Genomic DNA, 13133 nt, shown 5'->3' on the forward strand with positions numbered 1-13133 from the left:
ATGAGGCATTATATGGTAGGCGGTGTCGGTCGCCAGTTGGGTGGTTCGATCTGGGAGAGGCTTGGTTGTTGGGCACAGGCTTAGTACAGGATGCCTTGGATAAGGTCAAGATTATTCAGGATCGACTTCGCACAGCTCAGTCCAGGCAAAAGAGTTATGCCGACCGTAGAGTTCGTGATGTTGCATTCATGGTCGGAGAGAGTGTTACTTCGGGTATCACCCATGAAGGATATAATGAGGTTCGGAAAGAAGGGCAAGTTGAGCCCTAGGTATATCAAACCTTTTGAGATTCTGGACAGGCTTGCATTGCCACCTAGTTTAGCAGTTGTTCATCTGGTATTCCATGTGTCCATGCTTCAAAAGTATCACGACGATCCGTCCCATGTGTTAGATTTAAGCTCTGTCCAATTGGACAAGGATTTGACTTACGAGGAGAAGCCAGTGGCAATTCTAGCCCGGCAAGTTCGCCAGTTGAGATCAAAGAGTTACCCTTCAGTTCGAGTGCAGTGGAGAGGTCAGCCTATTGTGGCAGCTACTTGGGAGTCCGAGTCCGATATGCGGAGTAGATATCCCCACCTTTTCACCAGCCCAGGTAGTTTTCTATGTCCGTTCGAGGACGAACGGTTGTTTTAGAGGTAGAGAATATGATGACCCAAAAGGTCATCTTATGTGAAGATAGTTTTAGAATAGTTTTCGGTGAAGATAGTTTACTGTGAAGATAGTTTTTGAATATAGTTTTGGTGAAGATAGTTTTCTTTGAAGAACAGTCTTATGTCAGAATAGTTTTTGAAGCTTATTACAGAATACATGATGGTTTTATTCAACCTTTTTATTTTTAGAATACATGAATGTATTTTTTGTCTTTATGATGTTGATGAAGGAATATATAACTTCCTTTAAGTTAAGATGCTAACTGATATCGGTTTTTTTTGTATCACTTTATCTAAAGCTTCATTGTGTTTCACTTAATTCCATCATGTGATGACCCAAAAGGTTATCTTATGGTTTAGAACTTGAATCTACACTCTTAAGACTTAAAAATCTCATTTTTACCCTCCTCAATTTGCGTGCGCAGTCCGGGGAGGTTTCCGAAAAGCTTTATGTTGAAAACTAATGAAAATAAGAATTTTTGCCTTAAAAGTTAATTTTAGTTGACTTCGGTCAATATTTTTGGTAAACGGGTCCGGATTCATGCTTTGACGGTCCCAGTAGGTCCGTATCGAATTATGGGACCTGGGCGTATGTCCGTAATTGAATTCGGAGTTCCCTAGCTTGAGTTATGAACTTTTGAAGAAAATTAAAAGTTTGAAAATTACTTATTTTTAAGAATTGATTGATATTTTGTATTGTTAGTATCGGGTCCGTATATTGGTTCCGGAGCCTAATATAGGTTTATTATGATATTTAAGACTTGTCGGTGAAATTATGTGAGAAACAGAGTTAATTTGACGTGATTCGGACGTCCAGTTGAGAAAATAGAAGTTTTAAAGTGTTCTTGAGAGTTTCATTTGATTTGGTACTAAATTCGTAGTTCTAGGTGTTATTTTGATGATTTGATCGCGCGAGCAGGTCCGTATGATATTTTTAGACTTATGTGCATGTTTGGTTTGGAGCCCCGAGGGCTCGGGTGAGTTTCCGATAGGCTACGGGGTGATTTTCACTTAGAAAATCTGAGATTTTTGCTGCAGCAGCTGTTCTGGTGTGCCCTTCTTCGCGTTCGCGTAGGTAGTGTCGCGAACGCGAAAGGTAAAATGGGGGCAGGGGAATTTTCTTCTTCGCGAACGCGAAGCGTTGGGGGTGGTACCCTTCGCGAACGCGATCTGTCTGTCTCAATACTGCTGGATTATACTTGTCATGATCTTTAAGTTGGAACTATCGTTCAAGAGTGAGCGATCTCACCGGCCACCACCCACGGAAGCTAGTGAAGGAAGCTAGACTCACGAAATGGTCCTCCCAAACCTCTTTCTTCTTCACCTCTCTAGTTAGGCAACTATAGTATCACCCCCTCGGCCATCATCGGGAATATCATCAACAATAGTCGTTGGTGCCTCAGGGACAGGTGTATAGGAGGGCTCCAAAGCCTGACTGGTACTCTCCGAACCCTCGGAGGTGCTATGTGATGTGGAAGGCTCGTGCCGGAGTTGGTACCTCCCCAGTGGCTGTGATTGGACAACTGGCTGCTCTTGAACTGAGTCGCCCTCCGATGCTTCCCGAGATGGGGCATAAGAACTAGATTCGCAGGGCTCTGGATTTCTACCTCGGCCGACTTTAGCCTTCTTTGTGATTATCTTTTGGAGGGCGAGGGGTAAAGTACTTTTGCCTCGGCCTCTGGAAGGTTCACCCCTCCCCTTTGAGGTATCTCCACGGCCTCGAGATCTAACCATTATTTGTAACAATCGCGAACGCGATAGTTTAAGGGACCTGGGGGAGGGGGTCATGTTCTTCTACGCGAACGCGTCCACTGGGTCGCGAACACGAAGGCTTGGGGGGAGCTTCCTTACGCGAACGCGTAGAAAGACTCGCGAACGCGAAGGCCTTAGGCTGCTGTGCATCGCGCTCGCGACAGGCCTCTCGCGAACGCGATGAAGGCCTGTCCAGTGACTTAAAACAGACTCCAAACACGGGTTTAAGCCATTTCTTCAACCTTTTTCAAGAACCAAACGGGTAGAGGCAATTTTCAAGAGTCATTTTCTTCCCCAAAGTGTTGGTAAGTGATTCTAAACCATTTTATTTCAATTACCCATTGCATTTTATGAATTATCAACCTAAAATTTAGAGTTTTCATGGTAGAATTAGGGGTTAGGGTAGAAACTAGGGATTTCGAAAATTTGAGGATTTAGACCCCAATTTGAGGTCGGATTCCAAAACTAATTACATATTCAGGCTCGGGGGTGAATGGGTAAAAGTATTTTGGTCCAAACCTTGGGTTTTGACCAAGCGGGCCCGGGGTCAATATTTTTAATTTTTTGGAGGAAAATTTGGGAAATTTAATTTATGAAATATAATTGATTCCTTTAGCAATATTTGATATTATGGAGTCATTTTTGAATAGATACGAGTGGTTTGGAGGTGAGTTCCAAAGGAAAAGCTGTGATTGAGAATTAAGTGGCATTCGGAGCGAGGTAAGTGTCGTGTCTAACTTTGGCTTGAGGGAATAGGTATTATGTGTTCATTTGCTACGTGTTTGGTTGTTAAACACGACGTATAGGTGAGGTGATGAGCATCTATGCGTCGTTGTCGAGTCATAGCATGCGAGTGAAATTCTATTCTTATCTATTTTGTAGCCTTAAATTTTACTATCCATGCTTAGCGGGTTATTTGAAATATTGGGTGACTCACATCTGATTTCACTAAGATTTGGTAACTTTCGAATATTGATTCAAGATTGATATTACATTGTGCTATTGATTATGAGTACAATACTGGCTTCTTTGTGATACTTTTATCTATCCGTTGTTATTGATTATGTGATTAGTGAGGAGGAGTGTAAAGCACGAAGGATGATGCCGTGCATGCATTATTTATATTGTGAGAAAGAGTGTAAAGCACGAAGGGTGATGCCATGCATGCATTATTTATATTTTGAGGAAGAGTGTAAAGCACGAAGGGTGATGTCGTGTATATTATGAGAGGTTTAATGCACGAAGGGTGATGCCGTGCCGTTCTATTTATTTATTTGGTGAGGTTGAGAGTAAAAGCACGAAGGGTAATGCCGTGTAGTTTTTCTTACTGTTTTAATTGCTTAATTTGTCTAAGGATTTTCGGTTTAATTCTGTCTTTTTATTATTCTCACTCTTTATATTGTATTCCCCCACTACATGTTCCCTTCCCATTATTTTTGTGTTATTTCGTTATTTACTGTTGTTGCCACTAGCATGATTACACTGTTCAGGTTATATGTGGGTGTCTTGTCCTAGCCTCGTCACTACTTCACCGAGGTTAGGCTCGATACTTACCAGTACATGGGGTCGGTTGTACTGATACTGCACTCTGCACTTTCTGTGCAGATTTTGATACCGGCTCGGGTTGATCGAGATTTTGCTATTGGTCCGCTGTCCGGATACTCAAGGTAGATCTGTCAGCGTTCACAGACCTTGAAGTCCCCGTCTATCTTTTCTGTTCTACTGTTTCTTTCATTCAGACAGTTGTATTTCTTTTAGGCTATTACTTGTAGTAAATTCTAGAATGCTCGTGAATTGTGACTCCAGATCCGGGTGGTAGTAATTAATACAGTTTTATGATATTCCGCACTTATTATATTTCATCTTAGTTAATTATTGTTAATTACTGAATGGAAATAAGGAATTGGTTTAATGATTCTCTAACGTTGGCTTTCCTAGCAACTGAAATGTTAGGCGCCATCACGGTCCCGTCGGTGGGAAATTTCGGGTCGTGACACATCAATAAGTTTCCAGCAGCATTTATTCAGTGTATTTTCAGTATGTATTCTTTTGTTTTTTTTAATTACTATTATATATATATTCAGATGTATTTTTTATTAATAGCAATTAAGTTATTCTAATATATGTTCAACAATAAATTTGTATTACAAGTCATGTATTCACTTTATGCATTGTATGCACTGTGTTTATTTTTTTTCTATATTTAAAAAAAATAATTATTAGATATGTATACTGTGTATTTTTATTGTATTTAATGTATCTCGTTGTATTCCATGTATTTCACTGTATTCACTATCTTTAGTTTTTCTTACTTTTTCAATAAGTTCACTGTATTTAACTGTATTCAATGTAATTATATAATTTCAAAGCTTACTTTGTTTCACTATTTTGTCCAGCAGTATATATTCAGCAGTATCTATTCGTATGTATTGAGCAGATGTATATATGTATTTAAATATATCTGCAGTATGTATTCATATGTATTGCACTATATATTTAGCATTATATATTCATATGTATTCAGCAGATGTATATATGTATTCAAATATATCTGCAGTATGTATTCATATGTATTGCACTATATATTTAGCATTATATATTCATATGTATTCAACAGATGTATATATGTATTCAAATATATCTGCAGTATGTATTCATATGTATTGCACTATATATTCAGCATTATGTATTCATATGTATTCATCAGATGTATATATGTATTCAAATATATCTGTAGTATGTATTCATATGTATTGCACTATATATTCAGCAATATGTATTCATATGTATTTAACAAATGTATACATGTATTCAAATATATTTGCAGTATGTATTCAGCAGTTTATAAAAAATATTTTTAGTAAACTGTACTAAAAAAATTCATCACGCAAGAATCCAATACACCAATAAATCAATATGTAATATAAAACTTGAAGAAATCTATGACATATTGTTATTGCAGTAATTGAAATCAGAACATGAACTAATTCCTACGTGGAGCATTTCTACAAGTACGCTTATTATGTCCTCCATGCCCACATATACTACACGAATGTTGATTTTTCTTCTACAACAATTCACTAAACGGCTTACCGCGCTTCTTCTTTGGCCTTCCAGGAGATCTTTTCCATTTTGGTGGTAAGACAACTTCCTCTGATATATGTGCTGGTATATTCCATTCATTTCGATCAGGCAGCGGATACACGGGCATCTCGTATATCATTACAACAGACTTTGGTTTGTAATAGTCCGAGCAATAATCTTCTAACATTAGAAACTTGCTTTTCAAGACAGCCCAAGCATGTGGTCATGGTAATTCGTCAACTTGGAACCGCCCACAACTGCACTTTTCCTCTAGGAGGCAAATGGTATAATTCCTTCCTTCATCGTTCACCATATGCAAGTGTTCAGTCGATGGTACAACCTACATTAAACTGAGAAATATAAGTTTTGGACATTTGTAAAAAGTCATATATATCTCAAAGAATAGACGTATTAAATACAGTATACATGTATACAATAAAAAAAGTTTTAATATACAGCATGTCAACAAATATTAAACTTTCAGAAATCTAAATATAATATATGTATGTATGAAATACAATGACATACAATGAAATACAATGAAATATATGTAATACAATAGAATACAGACTATATTTAGACTGACAGACTATTAAAGATGAACACATTTAACTGAGGAATACAGTGATATACATCAAAATATAGTCTATCTGCTAGGAAATGCATCTAATTTGAAACAAAACCATTGAATACAACCAATGAAATGCAAATGTATAAACAAGTAATGTATATGTATAATAACCAGTTTCTAAAACCGTTTCATAAAACAGAATACATGCACAAGTGCTATAATACAATGAGCATGCAGTATGTTAATAGTAAAAATTGTATCAGAAATAAATACATGTTATACCAGGCCTAAATACATGATGCAAGGACTTAAAGCAAAAAAAGAACTTACAGTCATACATGTAGACATTGCCTCATTCAAAGTAAGCATCTCCTGGTACTTTTTCCCAAGCGTTGTGTACGTGTGTGAAGCTTCTTTCCAATTGCTGCAATTCCAACGTCCAAACATCTTCCTAACTTCTTCTAGGAAGTCGTATATTGGCAATTCTCTTGCTGATACAAGTGCAATATTGATTGATTCAACAATAATTGATGTCATGGTCCATCCCCGGTTAACATGTGCATACAACCTAGCCCACTTTTCGTATCTAGCTAATTCCAAGTATTCTTTCACCCGAATATCTACCTTCTCCACCTTTTCCATTAGACTATCAAATTCATCCTGAGTGTATGATTTTGCCATCGAGAAGTATATCTCGCTCAACTTTGAATGACTCTTTTTGACTTTCTTATATACGTTGTTCCATAGATGCCATATACAAGCAAAATGGGGTACCGTAGGATACACTCTCGATACAGATTTGATGATGCTCTCATTCCTATCTGAAATAATGCACATGTTTTCCCTCTCACCATGTACTTCATTGAATTGCTCAAAGAGCCACAACCAAGCAACATCGTTCTATGAATCAACAACACCATATGCTAGTGGCATTATATGACCTGTAAATACAATTTCATACATATTAAAAATATATCATTCAATTTGTATTAGGCAGTAAACTTAACAAATTTTATTATAATCCATATATATCCTTTTTAACAGACTCACCTGCACCATCCAACGTGCTAGCCGAGATGAGTGTCCCTGTGTATGTCGATTTTAGGTGGCTGCCATCCACAACCACGATGGGTCTATAGTGATCGAACCCCTTTATAAAAGCATACAATGATATATACAAATACATGAACTCATTTTTGGGTGATTTTACCATTCTAATATGCGAACCAGGATATGTCATATCCGGTGTATATAAGTACCCTGGTAATTTATTGTATGAATCAACCGGTTCACCTCTCAAAAAATTCATTGCCTTTTCTTTAGCCCGCCACGCCAACATATAACTAACATCTACACCAAAGTCTGATTTCACATCATTAATTATATCCTTTGGGGTGTATTTCCTCTTATGATTAGTAAACTTGGACTTAATTATACCACCAATAAGGCTACTACTTGCTTGACGTTGCTCATACACCTTATCCTTCAACGGACATGTATGCTTATCATTTAATTCCCTCACTTTGAACATTTGTGATTCGTTAATGCTAGAAGCCTTAAATCGCCATTCACAATCCTCTGAAATACATAATAATGTATAGCTGCAAATACATTTATGTAATACATACGATCAGTTATGTATGGATATAAAATATAAACAAAAACTACAACTGATTTGTCTATATACACCCAACATTTTCATTTGCAAACAAAGTTGTTTATATGAAAACATACAATAAAATACAATGTTTGTTTTTGAATATACTATAACTTGTTTTTTGAATACATATGAATAAAGTGTTACATATGTATACATGATTACAGAATGCACTCATATACATGTAAATACAATGTTACATATATATACATGATTAGATAATACACTTATATACATGTGAATACAGTGTTACATATGTATACACGATATAATTGTTTCAGAAAATTCAAGTACATAAACACTAATACACGAAAAATAGAACGAAGGAAATCATATATTATGAAATATATATATTATACATGCTGTATTTTTAAATTTTTTGCCATGAATACATTATACAAAAATTCATAAAACATATCCATACAATTGAATAAAACATGTTGTTCAACAGGTTGTAATTAAGAACACTCAAACCTGATAGCATTAGACCTATCAACCCAGAATTGAAACCTTTCTGCAATTGCATAATTCTCAATCACCACTTTCAATGTGGCCTTATCCTTATATACTTGTCCATCTATGACCTCTATTTAATTAGTTTTTGAAATAATCAAATCACTTTTCAGTTCGAACACCTCAATTGGTTCACCTAAATTGACTGACTCAAGAGCAAGTGTATCAATTGTATCAAATTTACTCACCCCATCTACTTCGTATATTTGCATTAGGCTGTCTTAAATTAAACTACCTCCAGCTACAACTTTTTTGTCCATTGTTGTTATACACAAAGGATACATCCCGAATTCTCTGTTCTTTTCAACTCTACATACACCCTGCAACCTATGTCGTTGTGTATTTATATTGGCGTGCAATTTTATTCCACTTTGTATTCAATTTTAATTGACTTTGAGCTCAAATCTATGGCAAATTGCTTCGAAATTGAAGTAACCAAATCATTGTACGACGCATACTCCTTTATTAGTATCCCCTCAATTGAATAATTAACATAGTTATTCTCACTGTTCCACTTTCCAGAATGACACAGTAGCACGGTTAAAGTTTCCATATGTAAAATTGAATTTCAGTCTATTTCTGTTTATACTTGTATGAATTTCGAATAATATCAGTGTAATGACCCGATCGATCATTTTGAGATCTAGCACATCATTCAGCGATTTGAGACCCTGAGCAGATTTACTTCAGGTATTATGACTTGAACGTGTGGTCAGAATTGAATTTCGGGAAGTTCAGAGTTAGTTTGGGATGAAAATTCTGATTTCGGAAGCTTTAAGTTGGAAGAATTAACTAAGGTTTGATTTTTGAGTAAACGATATCGGAATCGGGATTGGAAGGTTCCAATAGGTTCGTATGATGATTTTGGACCTGGGCGTATGTCCGGTTCGGGTTTTGAATGACCCGGAAATATTTTGGTTCCTATTGTGGAAGTTGGCATTTTGGAAGGATTTCATAAATTTGGGATGGAGTGCATTTCAATGCTATCAATGTCCGTTTGGGATTCTGAGTCTGGGAATAGCTTCGTATGGTAATTTTGGTATTGGGAGCGCGTCCGGATGTGGATTTGGAGGTCTGTAGGTCATTTCAGGGTCATTTGGCGAAAGTTGGAACTTTGAAGGTTTTTGATAAGTTTGACCGGAAGTGGACTTTTTGATATCAGGGTCTGATTCCAATTCTGGAAGTTTGAGTAGGTTCGTAATGTCAATTATGACTTGCGTGCAAAATTTGAGGTCAATCAGACGTGATTTGATATGTTTCGGCATTGATTATAGAAGTTGAAGTTTCAAAGTTCACTAAGTTTGAATTGGAGGGTGATTCGTAGTTTTGATGTTGTTGGGAGTGATTTGATGCCTCGACTAAGTTTGTAATGTATTTTAGGACGTGTTGGTATATTTGGTTGAGGTCCCGAGGGCCTCGGGTGGATTCCGGATAGTTAACAGATCAATTTTTGGACTAAAGGAATAATGAGGCAGCTAGTATCTGGTGTAACCGCACCTGCGAGGTTTTGGCCGCAGGTGCAGAGCCTCAGAAGCGGCCATAACGGGCGCAGGTGCGATTTTAGTTGAGCAGTGCTGAGACCTCAGATGCCGTTATCTTGCCGCAGAAGCGAGACCATACCCGCGGAAGGGAAGGCGCAGAAGCAGCGGCTGGAGGGCATCTCTGCAGAAACGCAATAATTGCCGCACCTGCGGAACCGCAGAAGCGGTCAAGTGACCGTAGGTGCGAGAATTCGAGCTGGGCAGTGAGGTTTCCTTTAAAACGGGATTTGGCCCATTTTCCACTTGGTTGGGCGATTTTAGAGAGTTTTAAGTGGGGGTTTTCATCATCTATGCCAAGGTAAGTTATTCCTATCCTTTGCAAGTTAAATACACGGTTTGTATAAGGATTTAAGCATGGAAATTAGTAGAAATTGTGGGGGGATTTTGGTAGAAAACCTAGAAATTATATTTTTGGATTTTGACCACGAATTTGGGAATGAAATTGAGAATAAATTATATATTTGAGCTCGTAATGCTATGGGTAGTGTTTATCTTCAAACATTTTCGGAAATATTTGTGTTCGTAATGCTATGGGTAGTGTTTATCTTCAAAAAATTTCGGAATCTGGGCACATGGGCCCGAGGGTGATTTTATCGACTTTTCGAGCGGAGTAGAAAATTGTTATAAATTGATTAATTATGAGTATTAGAGTACCTTTTGATTGGGTTGCATCTTAATTGACTAGTTTTGGAGCGACGGGAATCAGTTTGAGGTGTTAGAGGGCTTTGGAGCCGGTTATGAAATTTCGGAGCGAGGTAAGTCTCCTGTCTAACTCTGTGAGGGGAAAATTACCCCTAGGCGATATGTTTGATATGTGCTACTTGTTGTGGTGACTACGTACGCGTAAGGTGACGAGAGCCCGTGCGTAGCTACATTCATGTTATTGTCCGGGTAGACTTAGGTTCACATCATGCTATAGATGTACAATTTGAGTAGTCTCTCACTTATTAATTCCCCTGCTTTACATTCTATTTGAGACTAGATTTACTATTGTATAGACTTCACGATTTCACGATTAGACCCGGAGTAATTTTACTCTTCTTACGGCATATTTCCGTGATATATATACATATATGTTTTGTTGAAAGTGTTTTGTTAAAGAAATTACAACTCACACGTTTATTCGTGAGTGGGGCCAAGGACCCGTCAAAGCCTCTTATTCTTATGGGATCGGGTCGTTCGCCTCGACAGGATTTATGTACCACACTCTCATATGAGAGGGCCGTTCGCCTCGGCAGTTAATAGATGCATCTATGGTTCGTGCCGTTCAACCCTCGGCAGTGCACAAATTTATTATTATGTTGGATCGGGCCGTACGCCTCGACATTTCCTATATCATATCCTCAAGTAATCGTGCGTAATATTTGGAAAACACCCAGAGTATCTGTGAGTTTTCCCGATTTGGGTTATGAAAATCTATCTGATGAGATCCACTATATTTATATATATGCTCCGGTTAAGGAGGGAATTTCAAATGGAGAGCTTGAGTTTCTCGTAAAGAGGGGTATTTGTACCACATGATCTATACTTGTTTATCTCATTTGTTTGCTCTGCATCATATTTACTTACCTCTTTATTGTACATGATATTATTGGACCACTAGTAAGTGTCGATGTCGATCCCTCGTCACTACTCCTCCGGGGTTAGGCTAGATACTTACTGGGTACACGTTGATCACGTACTCATACTACATTTGCTGCACAGTTTTGTGCAAGTACATATGTGACTAGTGGTCTTGTGAGAGCAGAGGCGTGTATGCATGCGAGGATTTACGTAAGCTGCATTCTATATTGCGACCCGCAAACGGCAGAGTCTCCTTCAGAGTATTTATATTTCTCCTGTCCAAATTTGTATTCCTGACAGATGTTGTATTTTATTTTATATTCCTAGTTGATGCTTGTGACACCGGATTTTGGGATGATTATGGGTTGTTATGTATTGAATTCGTTAGAAGTATTATTATTTACTCTGTAAATCCACATTCTTTACCATTTAAATTGAAGGAAAATATGATTTCAAAAATAATAAAAATAAGAACCTAATTAAGTAATTATTGTTGGCTTGCCTGACAGTGGTTTCCGGCGCCATCACGACCCTTATTGGATTTTGGGCCGTGACAACATGGTATCCGAGCACTAGGTTCACTTAGGTCTCACGAGTCATGAGCGAGTCTAGTAGAGTCTTGCGGATCGGTACGGAGACGTCTGTACTTATCTTCGAGAGGCTACAAGACTGTTATGAGCACTTCCCTTCTTGATTCCTCATCGTGCGATTTGATTCCTTTGAGGCTTATGCCTCCATTTACTTCCCATTCAATCTTATGCGACGTGAAGCGCTTGTTATAAATTTGGAATCAAGGAATTGTAATGGCACTACTGATGTAGAGTAGGATGTTTCTCCCTGCGTATTCGATTGGGCTGATGTCATCGCCTTGTGGAAGGATGTTCTGTCATCTCAGCTCTAGCTATATTTCTGATAGTTTTGGGGCGATGCACCAATTGCTATGATGTTCACGAGTTGTTATCGCACAATATTAAAGTAATGGTAGGATACTTGTCTACGTATAAGGGCAATGAATGAATTAAAAGAAGGTTTTTCTCAATGCGTGATTTGGAGGTTCAGTATTTTATTTCCAGCGGAGGGAAAGACAATCGGACTAAGAATGTTCAGGTTGGATTGATGGAGTAAAGAGACTTGGTATTTTTGAGTGTAGTGGAATCTTCATCCGAGATGTAGTGTCGTCGTCCTTGATTGAATATGTTAAGTTTGCCGGTGTTATGGCCTTGTTCAAATCACCTTTGGTGCAGAGTATTGTGAATGGTACCGGGGAAGCGGCTGTCAGATATCGTAGTGGGCTGTAGTTCAGAATTGAATTGGTAATCCTAATGTTGATGGCTCAAGAAGGATGATCTTCGGAGAGGTTTAGAGTGGTAGCGATCTATTGGTTCAAGTGTTATAGAGATGGATTTGGAATTGGGGCAACAACTGGGCAACAGAGGATGAGGAAGGACACATGGGAGGTGTCTTGCGGTGGTTAAACTTCTAGAAGGCCAAGTGTAAGAAAACAGAAGTCGAGTAGTTGGTTAAAGGAGAGGGTTTGACCAACGTGGGAGAGTGACAGAGTAGCATATGGGTTCTGGGGTAGGATAGCCACATGCCTTGAGAGAAGCTTATGGCAATTTGGGAATCGTGATGGGCAGTGACTAGGACCATGGATTTTATTTGGATGCAACATGACTTCGAGTTTGGAATGCGTTGTTGGACTTTTAGCTGATGTCATTGGGGAAGAAGGAATCTTGGCGGGTCCCAGGGTTATGTAATTATAGCTTCAAGCTGAGTAGGAGAGCCCCACCGCCTACGATTGG

The 13133-nt window shown here is 38.2% G+C and overlaps 1 protein-coding gene across 1 annotated transcript; it reads right to left on the reverse strand.

Annotated features, from left to right (window-relative positions):
- Window positions 1–6245: 6245 nt before the first annotated feature.
- Window positions 6246–6738, reverse strand: LOC104113045 (uncharacterized). The gene is made up of 2 exons (XM_070184588.1): window positions 6388–6738; window positions 6246–6272 (listed from the first exon to the last, which is right to left on the reverse strand). The coding sequence occupies exons 1-2, from the start codon at window positions 6736–6738 to the stop codon at window positions 6246–6248; spliced, it is 378 nt and encodes a 125-aa protein (XP_070040689.1).
- Window positions 6739–13133: the final 6395 nt, after the last annotated feature.

Source organism: Nicotiana tomentosiformis, chromosome 9 (genome assembly GCF_000390325.3).
Source record: "Nicotiana tomentosiformis chromosome 9, ASM39032v3, whole genome shotgun sequence".
NCBI classification, from domain to species: Eukaryota; Viridiplantae; Streptophyta; class Magnoliopsida; order Solanales; family Solanaceae; genus Nicotiana; species Nicotiana tomentosiformis.